General features: G+C 44.2%; 1 protein-coding gene across 1 annotated transcript in view; it reads left to right on the forward strand.

Moving 5' to 3' along the window:
• The window catches only part of POLR1A (RNA polymerase I subunit A), a 62430-nt gene that overhangs the window by 35101 nt on the left and 9383 nt on the right, over positions 1–17946 (forward strand). The window contains exons 20-28 of the mRNA XM_063131940.1: positions 299–451; positions 7255–7337; positions 7611–7776; positions 8012–8236; positions 8439–8653; positions 10021–10188; positions 11300–11435; positions 13892–14049; positions 16430–16565. Of these exons, the coding sequence (XP_062988010.1) occupies positions 299–451; positions 7255–7337; positions 7611–7776; positions 8012–8236; positions 8439–8653; positions 10021–10188; positions 11300–11435; positions 13892–14049; positions 16430–16565 (1440 nt within the window). The remainder of the gene's footprint in view (positions 1–298; positions 452–7254; positions 7338–7610; positions 7777–8011; positions 8237–8438; positions 8654–10020; positions 10189–11299; positions 11436–13891; positions 14050–16429; positions 16566–17946) is intronic.

The raw sequence follows: 17946 nt of genomic DNA on the forward strand, positions 1-17946 counted from the left end.
GTGATTGGAACTGAGAGGGGAAAGGGATGGACAGACAGACAAGGCAGCTTCTATTGTGAAGGGATGCTGCCTGGAGGTCCGAGGGGAAAGGAAGGGGAGAACAATCCACAGTGAGCCAGATCATCTGTCAGGTGCACCTGAGTAATGTGCAGTGCACATGCTGCGTAGCTTATTCACAGGGTGGATTGTCAAGTGCGAATGCAGCCATCGCGTTAACAGATACAGTAGGTTAGTTATAACTGTGGTGTTTGTTTTTGCCTGGCATTTGTATCTTACTGTCTCTCTTGGCTTTTTAAAGATTTCTTGCTTGCTGGGCCAGATTGAATTAGAAGGTCGAAGGCCTCCGTTGATGCCATCTGGTAAATCACTGCCATGTTTCCAGCCTTACGACTTTTCCCCCAAGTCAGGGGGGTTTGTAGCAAGTAGATTTCTCACCGGCATCAAACCTGCAGTAAGTTCTGATTCCCTTTTTCTGTGTTTCACTTCTACTATTTGACTTCTGTATTTTCAAAGCAGGTGTCATATTCAAAGTCAGTATAATTTAGTTCATTTTTCCCCTTGAATATGGCTTTTTAGAAGGTCAGTTTAAACTGAGCTTTAATGTGCTGCTGCCGGCTTAAATGGGGCAAGTGTGGTTCTTCTTTGTGGTCTCTGTGCAGTCACACATATGGGCTCTGCGCCTGCGCAGGGCCAGGTCGGAAACTTCTCAAGCTGAAAACCTTTTAGGCGAGAACCCCTCCCCCACCGTCCACTGAGCATGCTCAGGGGTTCCCGCCTAATCCCCTCAGTTCTCTTCAACCGCCTGTGGGCTAACAGCGTTTGGAGACTTCTCTGTGGTATAGTGCGTTCTTATTATACCAGAGCTGAAAAATCTATCTATTTTTCCTTCTTCTTCTTGCTTCTACAGTTTTCTATTCTTTCCTATCCAATTTGTTGTTTTGTCTTGTCTTGGTGCCTATGGCACACCAAGGCCTGTTCAAGAAGTGTTCCAACTGCGGACAGAAGATTTCGAAAACGGATGGACATTCTTTATGCCTGCTCTGCTTGGAGGAGACTCATGTTGTAGAGTCCTGTGCTTTTTGCCTGAAGTTCTCAAGGCAAGCACGTAAAAACCGCTCAGATCGCCTTCGGGCCATTCTCTGGGAAAAGGCTTTGGAGGCAGTAGATAAACCGAGAACTACTCGCGTTTCTACCTCTCCACACAAGATGGAGTCTGTGCCCCAAAATCCTCCGACAAGGAGTGAAGCCTTAGCGGTTCCCCCCTCCTCCTCTCAGTCCGCAAAAAAGGCGGCAAAGAAGATCTCTAAGAGAGCGAGAGAGCACTCTGAGGCTGATAACCCTCAGAGGAAAAAGAGCAAATTGAAGGGCAAAGATGGAAAGAAAAAACCATCGAAACCGATCTCGTCGGTACCGAGGAGCCCGGTACCGAGTACTTCAATACCGAGGCGCGAGACGGGGCATAGGAGCCCGATATCGAGTCTCTCCTTACAGAGACCTTCCTCGCATGCCGTGAGCCTGATACCGAGGCTTTCGCTACCGACGCCTTCCTCGATACCGAGACGGACGACCCCATCCTCACCGTCATTACCGATCCCTCCACCACAGGTTGCTGATTCACCAGTCCCGTCGCCACTCCACATTGTTACGGTCCCGATGGAAGAACCCGGTGTGAGGGCACCCATTTCTGAGGGTGAAATCAGAAGTTCTTCGGTAGATAACACCGTGGCAGACCAGGGAACTGCTTCCCTTCGGTACCGAGAAGAATCCATCAATACCGACGGACATCGATACCGACAGCAACCATACGTCGATACCGAAGGCTTTCGATACCAACACGCACCTCCATATGGTTACAGCCGTGAAGGTTCACCAGCTTCAATCTATTCAAGTCGACAATACGTCGCACGTAATGAAAGATCAAGGTCCCCACCGAGGGGTCAGGACCACTACACCGACTGGTACCCTCCACAATTTCCTCCACGGCACTTTGAGGATTGGAGACATAGAGGGTATCAAGAATACTATTATCCGGAGCGCCACTATGACCTGTACCCGCGTTTCCGGCAGCCACCCTCCGAGACGATTTCCCGTCCACCGCCTCTGGAGGAGGTCACAAGCATGCCACCACCACCACAGCCAGCGGTACCGAGGCATACGCCATGACCGACGCAAGCGACGGTACCGATCACTTCGGTACCGAGCCAAGCGCCACAACCGCGGGAACTGATGCCACGCGTTTTGGAAGTCTTATCGGAGGAGGACTACCAGTCTTGATTCCTCCCAAGAGGCTTCACCAGTACCATCCATTCCCTCCCCTGATGACATTGTAGGGACTTCGGATGTGGTCTCCTCTTCGGAAGCCCTATCACACTTTGCTGACCGAGTGCAAAGGATGGCGAGATCATTGGGGATTGATATGTCCCAACCCATTGAAAAAAAGAATGACCCGGTTTATGATGACGCATACTGTGAGTCAGCTACTCCAGCAGCTATTCCTTATTTGCCCGTGATACTACGCACAGCACAACAGTCGTGGAAGCTGCCTGCCTCTATGCCACCAACGTCCAGGAGGCTAGATAATACATACAAAATACAGGAAAAGTCTGCTCCTTTCCTTTTTACCCATCCCAAGCCTAACTCCATAATTGTAGAGGCGTCCCAGGGACACACTCATAAGAGGCACAATGCGCCAGTGGACAAAGAAGGTCGTCGGCTCGATGGCATAGGTCGAAGAATTTATTCTTCAACAGCACTGTCATTACGAGTGCATAATTACCAAGCCACCATGGCAAAATACCAACTCTTCTTATGGGAGAAGATGGCATCCCTGTCTGGTTATCTGCCAGATGACCAAAGGGAACTGGCGACCGTCTTTTACACTGAGGCCATGGCACTATCAAGGCAACAGCTTAACATAGCTCGCCACGCGACAGACTGCGCCTCAACAGCCATGGTAGGGTCCATAGCCCTACGAAGACATGCATGGCTAAGGTCAGCAGGTTTGTCTCAGGAGGCACGCTCCCGTATCGAGGATCTGCCATTTGATGGAAACGGCCTATTCCATTCTTCCACTGACGAATCGATGGAGAACATCCAAAAGGCCAAGAATACGGCTAAAAAGATGGGAATTGGGCAGCAGCAACAACAACAGATTCAAAGGGCCTTCCGCCCAAGACGCTGGCCTAGGGCTCAACAGCAGTTCCAGCCCAGACAGCAACAGCAATTTCAGGATAGGCCTCCTCTGTACCAACCCTGAGGTCAGTACAAGAGGCAACAATTCCCGGGACGCTTCAAGCAAAGCAGAGGCAAACCCGACCAGAGTCAAAGACGGCGTCTTTGACTGCCCTATAACGTTAAGTTCTGCACCAAAATTTGGCGACATCCTTGCCCCTTCTTATAACAGTTGGACCACCATTACCACCGACAGGTGGGTCCTTAACATCATCTCCCAGGGCTACAAAATTGAGTTTACCACCCTCCCTCCCTTAGGAACCGTAAGATTCTCTCCACCTACAGGCACTCTGTTGCAAGAGACCATGTCTCTTTTGGAGAAGGGCGCCATAGAGCGATTACCAACTCATACCCTAAGGTGCGGGTTCTACTCCCGCTACTTTACGGTTCCTAAACGGGATGGGGGGCTAAGACCTATTTTGGACCTTAGAGACCTAAACAAGTTCATCCACCCCAAAAAATTCCGGATGAACTCCTTAGCAAGCATCCTACCTTTCCTCTCCCAAGGGGACTGGTTCACTTCCATTGACCTTAAGGATGCTTACTTTCATGTCTCTATTTACCCTGACCATCGCCAATTCCTCCGATTCTTAATAGGGGAAGACATCTTACAATTTAAGGTGCTTCCTTTTGGTCTTTCTACGGCCCCCCGAGTCTTCACTAAGTGTATGGCACCAGTTTGCGCCTTTCTGAGAACTCGAGGGGTAGAGATTTACCCCTATCTGGATGATTGGCTGATAGTGGCTAGTACGGAGCAGGAAGCCACCCGTAACACCCACCTCACCATCTACCTCCTTAACGAATTAGGCCTGTACGTCAACAGGGAGAAATCAAATTTTCAACCTGTTGAGGTTTATATGATTGAGGTTTATGGGAGACTTTCCAACCTCATTAGTTATTGCACAGACTAGGCTTCTGGCCAATAACTTTGTAGCAGAGTATTACAGCGGTTTCCAGCCAAGTCAGCAAAGACACTAATTAAGACTGAGATTTGAATTGGTTTAAACAAACCTTTACTGGCATATAATAATATAATTTAGTTATAGCAATCACAGATAACAAATACTTACACACGGTCAGTCAATACAGCTCTGATACATCTCTGAGTGATTCTGAGTGATACATGTACATGGAAATACATTTACTTTTATAGACTATCTGTACAGTGATGCAACTGCTTGCAACCCTTAATTAAAGACAATCAGTTTACCAATTATTCAATTATGACATCAATGTCCAGGTGCAAAGTTGACCTTTAAGTTTTCTGCTGAGTCTTCTGTTTCTTCCAGCTCCTCAGCAATTAGCAAATTAGCACATTGATGGTGCTATATAAATAAATAATAATAATAAATAAAAATAAATCAATGGAAACATAACCAGGATCCGTTCCAGGATTCCAACACAACCATCTCAAAAAATTAAATTCCTTGGAGCAATTCTGGACTCAACCCGCTCCAGGGCTTTCCTTCCGGAGGATAGAGCTACAGCATTAATTAGACTTGCGCTCAAACTCTTTCACTCCAAGACGATATCTGCTTTCCAGGTGCAGAGATTACTAGGTCTCATGGCAGCCACTGTCAGCGTCGTCCCTTGGGCGCGCTTGCACATGAGACCTCTTCAATTGTGGCTTCTGCGGGAGTACGACAATACAAGGGACGCTCATCGAGTGAAATTGTCGCTCCCTGCCAAAGTGAAGAACTCTCTCCTTTGGTGGACAGATCTACCCAACATTATGCAGGGCCTGGACTTCAGACCTCCATTACCATCGCATCATTTAATGACAGACGCCTCCCTTTTGGGCTGGGGAGCCCATTGCGGGGATCTCACAATCCAGGAACGTTGGAGCATTTCCGACAGGAAAAGACATATCAACGTCCTAGAACTGATGGCCATCCAAAAAGCGCTGCACGCCTTTCAGCAGACCCTGTCAGGACATGTCATCCAGATCCATACAGACAACATAGCTGCTGTTTGGCATATAAACAAGCAAGGTGGAACACGGTCTATGGACCTGATTTCCCTAACATTAGACATTTGGCACTGGGCTATCGCCTATGGCATGACTTTATCGGCCATTCATATCGCAGACCAGGACAATATTCTGGCAGACGACCTCAGCCGCTCTTTCGTGGACACGCACGAGTGGCAGATGAAAGACTCAGTTCTCGACACGATTTTTCAGGCATGGGGACAGCTTGTGATAGACTTATTCGCGTCACCAGAGAACGCCATCTGCAGTCAATTCTGCACGTGGGCAGGTCACGGGACAGCATCCCTAGGAGACGCCTTCGAGAGGACGTGGTCGGAACAGCTCCTGTACCTGTTCCCCTCCATACCATTACTATCCAAGGTGATCCTGAAGTTGCGCACAGACAACGCCAACGCCATATTAGTAGCACCTTGGTGGCCAAGGCAGCTGTGGTTCACTCCACTACTCAAACTGTCCTCAGCGGAGTTCATCAGACTGCCCCAATGCAACAATTTGATCTCCAAGGAGAAAGGACTCATTCTCCATCCAGACGTCCGGTCCCTGAACCTGACTGCTTGGAGAATCAGGCATCGGTAGATAACCTGTCCTTGCCTGTTGATGTATGGGACATTATTCTAGCAGCCAGGAAACCGGCTACTAGAAAATCATACGCTAAAAAGTGGGAAGTTTTTTCTGCTTTTGCCTTTAGCAGAAATGAAAACCCAATTACGGCACCTTTACCCATTGTACTTTCTTTTCTTTTTTCTTTATTTAAAAAAGGACTCAAATTCTCGTCACTTAGAGTTTATTTGGCAGCTATCTCTGCCTCTCACCGTTGGGTTCAGGGATGCTCAGTCTTCAACCACCCTTTAACCAAATGTTTCATGAAAGGTATGAAGAATACCATTCCACCTATTCGTTCCTTTGTTCCTCAATGGAGCCTTTCCGTGGTGCTAAAAGCACTAGCTACAAAACCCTTTGAGCCACTGGCAAAGACGGACTTACATCTAATGACTTTTAAAGTGGCATTCCTCGTTGCCATCACATCTGCTAGACGTGCATCAGAGCTAGCAGCACTACGTATAGACTCACCTTATACGGTGTTTCATGCTGACAAGGTGGTCCTTAGACCAGACCCAGCCTTTCTTCCAAAGGTGGTGTCTTCTTTTCACCTTGGGCAGGATATTACTCTGCCAAGTTTTTTTCCGTCACCGTCTTCTCCCCTTGAGTCGACTCTGCACACCCTGGACGTGAGACGTGCTCTCGCTTTCTACCAGTCCAGAACAGCAACTCTCCGGAGATCCCAAAGACTCTTTGTTTGTTATGGGGGCAGACAAAAGGGACTCCAAGCATCTCCGCAGAGAATATCTGCTTGGGTTGTTCAGACTATTAAATTAGCTTATGAACTTGCTGGCCTCCCGTTGGAGGGAAAAGTGCGCTCTCACTCCACAAGAGGAGTGGCCACTTCTACAGCCTTTGAAAAGGGGATTGCGTTACCAGACCTCTGCAAAGCGGCTACCTGGTCGACACCTTTGACATTTGCCAGTCACTACCGCCTGGACGTCAGGGCGTGCAGAGACTGTGCTTTTGGGCGCGCCGTCTTATCGGCAATTTTATGACTACTCCTTCATCAATTGACACCACCCACCTCCGGTAAGTCAGCTTGTGTATGATGCACAGAGACCACGAAGAAGAAAGACAGGTTGCTTACCTGTAACTGTAGTTCTTCGAGTGGTCATCTGTGCAGTCACACAACCCTCCCACCGTCCCCACTATGGTGTCATTAAAATTTTGATCACCTGGTGGTTCTCCTCAGTGAGACTGTTTAGGCGGTTTCAGGACCTGAGGGGATTAGGCGGGAACCCCTGAGCATGCTCAGTGGACGGTGGGGGAGGGGTTCCCGCCTAAAAGACTTTCAGCTAGAGAAGTTTCCGAAGCTGGCCCTGCGCAGGCGCAGAGCCCATATGTGTGACTGCACAGATGACCACTCGAAGAACTACAGTTACAGGTAAGCAACCTGTCTTTTTCTCACTGCAGTTATAATTGTGCTTTAGGAGTTCTTCTTCCATTGTATGGCGGGTAGAGAAGGTCTAGTGGATACAGCTGTCAAAACCAGCCGATCTGGATACCTTCAAAGGTAAGCGGTTTTATTACAGCCATTCTGCTTACAGCTAAGCAGCTGTTGGGGAAAGAGAAAACCAGTCAGGTGCTCTTTAACATGGCCTCTTCGACACAGGATTAATTGTTTATGAGCAGGTATGTGGGCCTGTTCTACTCATTATGTATGTACTACATTTCTTATGGGGTTCAGGCTTCCTTGTTGGGTTGCTTAAAGCTTATTTGGAAAAAAAATAGCATTGGGCAGAAATCTAAAGTGGTCCTTTCCTCTAATGTGGTAACCTTTGCATAGGTGTATCGTAAAACATTTGGAAGGGCTGATAGTTCATTATGACCTGACAGTGCGAGACAGTGATGGCAGCGTGGTTCAGTTTCTCTATGGAGAAGATGGGCTGGATATTCCCAAGACACCCTTCTTGCAACCCAAGCAGTTTCCTTTCATTGCAGATAACCACAAGGTAGGGCGTCTCTTCCCATTCACTTTGCGGAGTTTTCTTTTGAGCAAACATTGGGTTATATACAAGTAGTTCTCTTCATTCACCCTATGTATATCCAACAGGTTCTCTTGTCAGGACTGGCCAAACTGAACCTGTACTGGTGGGCATTATCTCATGTTTTGCTGTAAAGAAACTTAGTTCAGTGGTGGAGAATTCTCATAAACTTCAAACAGTTGATTTTGTATATTCGTTACAGGTCATAGAGAAATCTAAACATTTAAATGAAGTTCTGCCAAAAATGGACCCTCAGCAAGCAAATGCACAGTTCAGATCTATCAAGAGATGGCAAGTCAAGCACCAGCAGCCTTTGATGAGAAGGGAAGGAGGCTTTTTGCTGTTTTCCCAGAAAAAAATGGCTGGTATAAGAGCACAGATCCCTACAGGAGAACTTGTAAATGGTCGAGATCCTGCAACTCTACAGGTTATTCCAAAAGCAATTGTTAACAATGATTCATGAATACGAAATAGATTATGCTATTTTGTAAATACAACGGAAATAATTTTCCTCTATCCCACTTTCATAATAGAGTAAGAGGATTTTATAAGGGCAAGTGTAAGAACGCCGCATATAATACTAGGAAAAATACTTACGTTGGTCTTTTGTATTCTGCTGTCAATTTCAGTTGTTAAAGATGTGGTATGAACTGAATGAAAAGAGTCGGTACAAGTATCAGAAGAAGGCAGCAAAATGTCCCAACCCTAGCCTTGCCATCTGGAGGCCAGACATATATTTTGCATCAGTGTCGGAAACATTTGAAAATAAAGTGGAGAATTTCCTTGAAGCGTGGGAGACTCAGGAAGACCTCAGCTATAGCAAACCTGAACTTTCTTCTCAGAGGTAGTAATTATATTCACCGACCTATGTAAGCACTGCTGCTACTTGGCTGGGGTCCACAATCCCACACCTATCTGTTTTGACCTGTATTCAGTAACATCCTGGGTCTCTTGTCTATTGCCAAGAGAAAAATACCCACATCGCAGAAATGTAGCAGAACCCTCATCGATATGAACAGGTTGTCAGTCCTTTTGCTTCCTAAAGTAGCTTCCTAGTCTGCAGGTGAAATGTATTTATATTCTCTGAATAGAGGGCACAAATCTTCAGGATTATCAGTGCTGCCATTCACAATAATTCAGCTAATACTTTTTTTGCTGCTTGTTGGCTTCAGAGCACTTTTATAGTCTCTGACTTTTATCTTCAAAAATTAATTACTCCTGTGATTTTTGGAGGAGGCTTTGGTCTATCATTAATGCTGCTTTAGTAATGTAACACCTGCACAGAGATTTTAGCTTCCTAAAACACGCATTATATATGCCTATGGGGGGAGTGTGTTTGTATGCGTTTTTGAAAGAAAAATGGGGAGGGATGGAGGGGATACACAGGACTACTCAAAAATAAATCCCACCAAAATCAGTCCCAAGTCAGTGTACATAGATAGGATTGCAGTGGAAGGAAGAGGGGACTAGATAAAGGCATGAATTGGCATTTGAATAATGTACCCCCCCCCCCAAATAAAGTATTTGCCCTAACCTAGGGTGGTGTGGGGCATCATTTGGGCTCTGCTTTAGGTAGCATAATCAGGGCACCCAGATTATGAATAGCCTCCCTACATGGCAGTGAAGTCTGTGCTGTTCCAGTGAGCTTTGTAGAACTGTTACCTCAACATTTATTTATTTATTATTAAATTTTTATACCGCCCAATAGCCGAAGCTCTCTGGGCGGTTCACAAAAATTAAAACCATAATAAAACAACCAACAGGTTAAAAACACAAATACAAAATACAGTATAAAAAGCACAACCAGGATAAAACCACGCAGCAAAATTGATATAAGATTAAAATACAGAGTTAGAACAGTAGCATTTAAACTTAAGTTAAAATTAAGTGTTAAAATACTGAGAGAATAAAAAGGTCTTCAGCTGGCGACGAAAGGAGTACAGTGTAGGTGCCAGGCGGACCTCTCTGGGGAGCTCATTCCACAGCCGGGGTACCACAGCAGAGAAAGCCCTCCTCCTAGTAGCCACCTGCCTCACTTCCTTTGGCAGGGGCTCACGGAGAATATTTAAGTCTGCTGCAATTTATAATTTTGTTACTGTTTTTATTGTGTATTGTTGCATGTTTATAGTAAGCTGCTTTGAGTATATTTTACACAGTAATGCAGGATATAAATCAGTAATCTAAACTATCAAATCCTAACGTTGTCTTCAGATTAAAGGACTTGCTGCATTTAAAGTGGCAACAATCACTCTGTGACCCAGGAGAAGCTGTGGGTCTCCTTGCTGCTCAAAGTATTGGGGAACCCTCCACACAGATGACTCTGAACACCTTTCACTTTGCTGGAAGAGGTGAAATGAACGTTACGCTTGGTATTCCAAGGTAAGATGTTTCCTTTTGTTTTAATGCTTAACGACGTGCAACAGAATAAGCATATCTTAACTGTTTCTCTCTCTAAATTATACTGGATATAGAGAGAAAAGGGCAAGGAGTCTATCTGGTGAGGCTGAACTCTGCAAGCTTTCCTTTTTCACAGCTAACCCACACTGGGTCGATGTTTTCATGAAACCAGGCACCGTGACTTCATGATCTTTCGTAGTTAGTCACTGGTTAACCTATGGAAGTATATCTTCCATCAGTAAACCTTCATCAGTAAACCTGGTTGTGCTTTTTATACTGTATTTTGTATTTGTGTTCTTAAACTGTTGGTTTTTTCATTATGGTTTTCATTTTTGTGAACCGCCCAGAGAGCTTCGGCTATTGGGTGGTATAGAAATGTAATAAATAAATAAATAAATAAATAAATGAAATAAAATAAAATTTAGTAATAGAAAAAATGGTTAATATTGGTGTATATGTACATAAGTATCGTACTCTATGCAAGTATCATACTCAAAAGTATACATTACTAGTGACATGATAAATGGCAAAGATTCCAGATATCTACCCATATCCCCCCCCCCCAAGATTTTATTCCAGATATGGAAGGGTATACAGGAAAAGTATTCAGAAATACTACTTGAAGTACTTTGGATTTAAGGATCTGCTGTATGTTGCATGATCTTAGTAAAAGATTTGGATAAAAATAATAAATTATTATTATACCTATTCTTGCTACTCCTTTTCCCCCCACAGTTTTGCTTTACTTGCATAAGTTCTTTAGTTCACCCTGGTTCTTTAATTCACTCTGGGAAGAGGCATTTTAGCCCTGCCTTTCTGGTCCCAAAGGCAGGATCTAAACCAGTCTTCCCCAAACCGGTGCCCTCCAGGCATGTTGGACTACAACTCACATCATTATCATCAGCTAGCAGGGCCAGTTGCTAGGTGGGGATTATGGAAATTGTAGTCCAACGCCTCTGGAGGGCACCCGATTGGCGAAGGCTGGTTCGTTCTAATGTCTGTCCTAGTTGTGAAGAGAATAGAAGTTCACTAAGTAAGAGCTTTGAGTGTTTAGTATCCTTCGGGGTAAATGTGCACCAGTTCTTTCCTAAAGGTTGCGTGAGATCCTGATGGTAGCCAGTGCTAATATTAAAACCCCGATGATGAGTGTTCCTGTACTTAATACCAAGAAAGCTCACAAGAAGGTGAAGAGGCTCAAGAAGCAGCTTACCAGAGTGTGCTTAGGCGAGGTAAGTCATGTTTCGTAGGAATTCTTTACATGGCCTGATCGGTCATGGTCTCACCAGTTGCCACGAGTTGACATCCATTTTTAAAAAAGCAAAGGCATTTATGTGTCTATTCATAGAAGAGAATGGAATAGCTGCTGTTGTGTTACTTGCTCCAAAAAGATTGCAATACCACATTTCTTGTGTGAGGCAAGATACCACTAAGGAAGCATAGAGGAGCAGGCTTGCCTATAATCTGTCCCATGCAGTGGGCCTGTTCAGACAACTCTTAGAATCATAGAATCATAGAATAGCAGAGTCAGAAGGAGCCTACAAGGCCTTGGAGTCCAACCCCCTGCTCAATGCAGGAATCCACCCTAAAGCATCCCTGACAGATGGTTGTCCAGCTGCCTCTTGAATGACTCTAGTGTGGGAGAGCCCACAACCTCCCTAGGTAACTGGTTCCATTGGCATACTGCTCTAACTGTCAGGAAGTTTTTCCTGATGTCCAGCTAGAATCTGGCTTCCTTTAACTTGAGCCTGTTATTCGTGTCCTGCACTCTGGAAGGATCAAGAAGAGATCCTGGCCCTCCTCTGTGACAACCTTTTAAGTATTTGAAGAGTGGTTAGCGAAACTGTGGTTCTCTGGGTTAGCATTAACAACAAGCCATGCTGTTGTACACAACACTTTAAGCCACAATTAGGACTGCTAACCCTGCTGCAGATGAACCAACTGTGGTTTGTGAGCGAGCAAGGTTTAGCAAAATGCATCACACAAGACACCTTAAACCCTGCTGCATAACCAAAGCCTTAACCAGAAGGATTTAAGGTGTCTTCTGAGCAGGCCCAGTGTCTGGTCTGGGAAGAGATAAGATCTCACTTCCTATCAGAGGTGAATATGGGCACATTTGTGAGTTATTATCCTAGTCTTGTTCTAGCAGTTTGGCGGGAGGAGGAAGAGGAGGGTAGTCATTTATGAACTCTAAAGTTGAAATGTGTGACAGCCTGTGGCTGCTAAGTGAAAGTGAAGTGCTGTTAAGTGTGGGTGTTCATGGATCTAGGCAGGCTTGCCACTTCATGGCTTGAGAAACATTGAAAGCTGCTTAAATAAAATAATGATTTAGCATCATATCTTTTTACATTGAAATAAGGGTTGTGTGTAATCTGCAAAGTGCCATGAGATAGACATGTTCCATCAGTGCCCTACAATTACTTTTTTCCTTTGTATTCTCAAACCTACTTAAGAGTGTGTTTTTCCAGAAATGGGGGAATCTATAGATCTGGGATCAGGAGCTAATTTGTACAAGCAGAGTCCCATAATAAAATGTTTGTTTGTTTATTTATTTATTATTTGTTTATTAATTACATTTCTATACCGCCCAATAGCCGGAGCTCTCTGGGCAGTTCACAAAAATTAAAAACATTCAAAGTATAAAACAACAGTATAAAACCATAATATAAAATACAATATAAAAGTTCATCCAGATAAAAACAGCAGCAATGCAAAATTACAAATTTAAAACACCAAGTTAAAATTTATTTATAGACTGTTAAAATGCTGGGAGAATAAAAAGGTCTTCACCTGGCGTCTAAAGGTATATAACGTAGGTGCCAAGCGAACCTCCTTAGGGAGCTTATTCCACAGCCGGGGTGCCACAGCAGAGAAGGCCCTCCTCCTGGTAGCCACCTGCCTCACTTCCTTTGGCAGGGGCTCACGGAGAAGGACCCCTGAGGATGACCTTCGGGTCCGGGCAGGTACATACGGGAGGAGGCGTTCCTTCAGATAGCTTGGCCCCAAGCCGTTTAGGGCTTTAAATGTTAATACCTGCACTTTGAATCAGGCCCAGACCTGGACTGGCAGCCAATGAAGCTGGAAAAGGACTGGCGTGATGTGGTCTCGTTGGCCAGTCTCTGTTAGTAACCGTGCTGCCCTGTTTTGAACCAGTTGAAGTTTCCGGACTGTTTTCAAAGGCAGCCCCACGTATAACGCATTGCATGTATAACATATATACGCATGTTGTCTTATGTAGCCCCTATCTTAGCCTCCTATTTGGAATACTGACAGCGTAGAACTGGATCTTTGTAGCACTTTTCTGGGCTCACAAAGGGAGAGCGGCTTCAGGAAAGAGATCGGTGGTGGTGGTGGAACATCACACCTTTTTCTTTCTCATCCTCCTTAAACCCTGTCCTTTATGTGTTATAAAGCACCAAAAGATTCATATTTAGGGTTGGCTGCCAACCTGGAACTTAGGCACTTAGCTGGTATATTGAGAGTTTCCCTTTTCCTTTCCACTTTGTGAAATCTCCTCAAATGGCATGTGAGAGGGGAGTTCTTTTTTTAACTATTGGCACATATCTCTCCTCTAGTATTGCTGTAGTACAGGGGAGGTATTTGGAGAGTGTGAAAGGGAAAAGGTGTCTTTGATTTATATAAGGATATAGATATGTTATTGGAATTCAGATCCCTCTTCCCTTTTCAGGTGTTACAAAAAGTTGACATCGGAGAGTCTCTGTGTTTAGAGGGGATGCTCAGCAAGCATCGTGTCTACACCATTAAATTTAGTTTTTTGCCATATGAATGTTATCGTGAAGAGAAATGTTTGAAGCCAAGGGACATCCTGCATTATATGGAATCAAGGTTAGTGTCCTCTTCTGCCCATTGCTTCTCTAGAATTTATCTTCAGGCTACAGAGTTAGAAAATAACCTTGGCTTTGTCCATGTCCTTATGCATTTCTGCTGGGTCTTTGATCGTGAAATCCTAAAACTATGTATTTTAAATACCAAATCTGCAGTTTTCTTTTGCCAGTTATTAAAACAAGTTTGGGAGTTTACAATTTAATGAGAAGGAAATTACTTTCCCTCTTTTTAATTTTTTTAAAATTATTTTTCCACGTACAAAGGCAAACAAAGAAAAAATACATCAAATTTTAATCTAATTGAGAGGGTAGTACATTTAGCTTCCATCCCCTTAACTTTACAGATAACATTATTGATGAAATCTTTTGGCTGATTGGAGGTTTTCTTTATAATAATAAATCATATTTAGTCTCTTTTCTGTAATCTGAGGAAATGTTTTAAGAAATATTGTTGCGTTTGCCTCTAATTTGTATATAAAATAAAATCATGTTATATTTTGGATTGAAAAAAGATCTTTTGACTTAGCTTTTAGCTAAAATAAGTTGGTATGTCAATGTTTTTCCCATGGCTACTTGCCACAGCTCCATGTACCAAGATTTCAATGTTAAAAATTCTGCAGTTTTCCATCCTTTAGGTATTAAATTGCAGGCAGTCATCTGATTAATTCCTTAGATTTATTTTTGCATTTTGTTCTTCCCATATTGTTAATAGAACCAATGCTGCTGTAACATATATAGTCTGATGTGAAATGATTGCCATTTCTCAGAATCATAGAATCATAGAATAGCAGAGTTGGAAGGGTCCTACAAGGCCATCGAGCCCAACCCCCTGCTCAATGCAGGAATCCACCCTAAAGCATCCCTGAAAGGTGATTGTCCAGCTGCCTCTTGAAGGCCTCTAGTGTGGGAGAGCCCACAACCTCCCTAGGTAACTGATTCCATTGTCATACTGCTCTAACAGTCAGGAAGTTTTTCCTGATGTCCAGTTGGAATCTGGCTTCCTTTAACTTGAGCCCGTTATTCCATGTCCTGCACTCTGGGAGGATCGAGAAGAGATCCTGGCCCTCCTCTGTGTGACAACCTTTTAAGTATTTGAAGAGTGCTATCATGTATCCCCTCAATCTTCTCTTCTCCAGGCTAAACATGCCCAGTTCTTTCAGTCTCTTCAAAGGGCTTTGTTTCCAGACCCCTGATCATCCTGGTTGCCCTCCTCTGAACACGTTCCAGCTTGTCTGCGTCTTTCTTGAAGTGTGGAGCTCAGAACTGGATGTAGTACTCTAGATGAGGCCTGACCAGGGCTGAATAGAGAGGAACCAGTATGTCACGTGATTTGGAAGCCATACTTCTATTAATGCAGCCCAAAATGCATTAATGAAGCTCCAAATCACATGACTACCAGGAAATTGCTTTCCTCCAAATTGAGTTTAACTTTGCTTACATACTTTCACCCTAACTGGCTTTTCATACTTCACCAGGCACTGGCCACACCTTGTATAGCATCTTTTCACCAGTCCTGTGACCAGACACCAGGTTCTATGCTGGTATGATCATTCTACAGACACATGGAATGTGCATAGCTCAACCTAGGCGGTCCATTAAACTTCTTCAGAAATAATAGTGTTTTGAAAGTTCCCCAGCCTGAGGCTGGAGCTAGATGTGATGTTAATCATGGGCTTCATGCTTAAAAAGTTCCCCCTTCTCTTCCCCCCCCCCCCCACCCATAACATTTACTAAAGAAAAAGTGTGATATGACATAATTACATTATGTATTTCCTGCATGAGGGTGTTGTAGAGAAATGATAACATCATTCTTCTTTTATGAAATGTTACAAGGGAGAGAAGGGGAAACTGACTACAGCATTTCTGGGTTCTGGTGACAACCCTGTGATCTAAGTCTCATCTAGGTTTGCTCTGAGGGAATAAACAGTTGTCTGTTCTGTCATCTTGGTTTAATCCTTCAAGGGTTTGATCTAAAATACCAGACTTAACGTTTTACGGTGAAAATAATGTATATGATCTCAGCCGTATTAAAGTCTATTCTATTTGAGAGAAAGAAAACTAAGGGTCTCAGAACTGGAAGAAAAGTGACATAATTTTGCTAGGAAAGCAACTTGAAAAGAAGTTCCTTTTAAATTCATCCTCTGAATTTACTGGATCCAGGAAGAGAACTTGCCTAGCATAGATTGTAGAGCTGCTGTGGCATTACCCCACAGTTCTGTTCCCTTAGGTACGTCTGGGTTTGTATGTCTAGTGAATGCAGAATGTTGGACTGAGTGGGTGTGGCTGATGATACTATGAAACGTGGGGAGGAGTATAAATGGGGGAGTCTATAATCTAGATACTGAGATTTGCATTGTGTTTCTTTTCCCCATTCCACCCAGATTCTTTAAAATCTTGCTGGAATCAATTAAAAAGAAGAGTTCAAAGTTAGCATCTTACAACACCGTCAGCACTCGAAGAGCACTTCAGAGGGATTTAGAAGGTGATGGGGAAGTTGGTGCATCTCAAGAAAACCAGGTAAAGGTCTAGTCCACTTCCTTGAACCAGTATTGTGAATTCTTGCTAGGTAGCCTAGCTAGGCTGGATATATGAGATATTTTTGTTCACGTAGTTCATTCTGTGAGACTTGCGGGGAGGTTTCAACAATGAACTGCTATATTAAGTATCCAGGAATCATGTGTGCATACATTACACAAGAATATTTTCTCTTTATCTTGAATCAAAATAATTTTTCATGAGCTTTCCTTGAAAACGTTTCATGCTGTTCTTAGAACTCATACAGTTGTTGTGCCAAATATGAGTCCAAGGTCAAAACTCCTAATTTAACAAGATGCTGTTATTTCATAATTGAGGTGAATGACCAGTTCAGTTGTTGATAGATGAAATTCTTTTCTGACTATGTGGTTGAGGGATCTTAGCATAAATTGCCTTCAGATTCTTCTAGCTGGCCAGCTTCCCACAAAGCAATATTTATTGTAATATTTATTTCTTATCCGTGGTCTCTGTGCATCGCACATTATGGGCTCCGTGTGTGCGCAGAGCCTTGATTCGGGAATCTTCCAAAAGCTGAGAATGGTTTTGGCGGGAACCCCGCCCACCCACTGTGTACTGCGCATATCCAGGTGGGGTTCCCGCCTCTTCCCCAGTTCTCTTTCAACCACCGTCATAGGTGCCTCGTAGGGCTCTTTGCTCTGCCTTGTGAGCACGTTTTTATGGTTTTACTAGCTGAGAACTGTTCGACTCTCTCTTCCTTCTCCAATTCTTCTCTTTACCCTTTTCTTTCCAAAAAGAAGAAGAAGAAAGAAGAAATTCTACTTTCGTTTTACCTTCAACCCAGCAGTCTCTTGATCACTCCATCGGAGACATATGGCATTGAAGGCCCCATTTTGAAAGTGCATGAAATTTGGGAATAAACTGCCTCCAACCAACAGACACTCCTGCTGCCTCCTTTGCCTGGGAGAAACCCACGCTGTGGAGACTTGCCATCACTGCCAAAGTTTCTCAAAACAAACAAGAAAAAAACATGCTGATAGGCTCAAGGCAGTTCTCTGGCAGGGAGCCTTGCAGGCGGTCAAAAATCCGACCCCCTCAGGAGGCCCAAACTTGGCAAAAACCTTGACTCCACCTATGGCTCATCTGACGTTGACCACGCTGACCTCCCAGACCCAGTCTTTGGGCCGTGCAGATCAGTCGATGCCTCAAAGCGACGCCGACCTCACCCAACCAGCACTCAGGCCGCGTGGAACAGTCGATACCAAGTCATCCCCTCTTGATCACCGTTGCCAGAAAGATCTTGAAATGAGCTAGAGAGCATAAAGCAGGCTCAGAGGCACACACAAAGAAAAAGAACAGAAAAAATGGGAGCAAGTCACAACGGAATTTACCTGCCATTCCACTG

The sequence above is a fragment of the Elgaria multicarinata genome, chromosome 1 (assembly GCF_023053635.1).
Source record: "Elgaria multicarinata webbii isolate HBS135686 ecotype San Diego chromosome 1, rElgMul1.1.pri, whole genome shotgun sequence".
NCBI classification, from domain to species: Eukaryota; Metazoa; Chordata; class Lepidosauria; order Squamata; family Anguidae; genus Elgaria; species Elgaria multicarinata.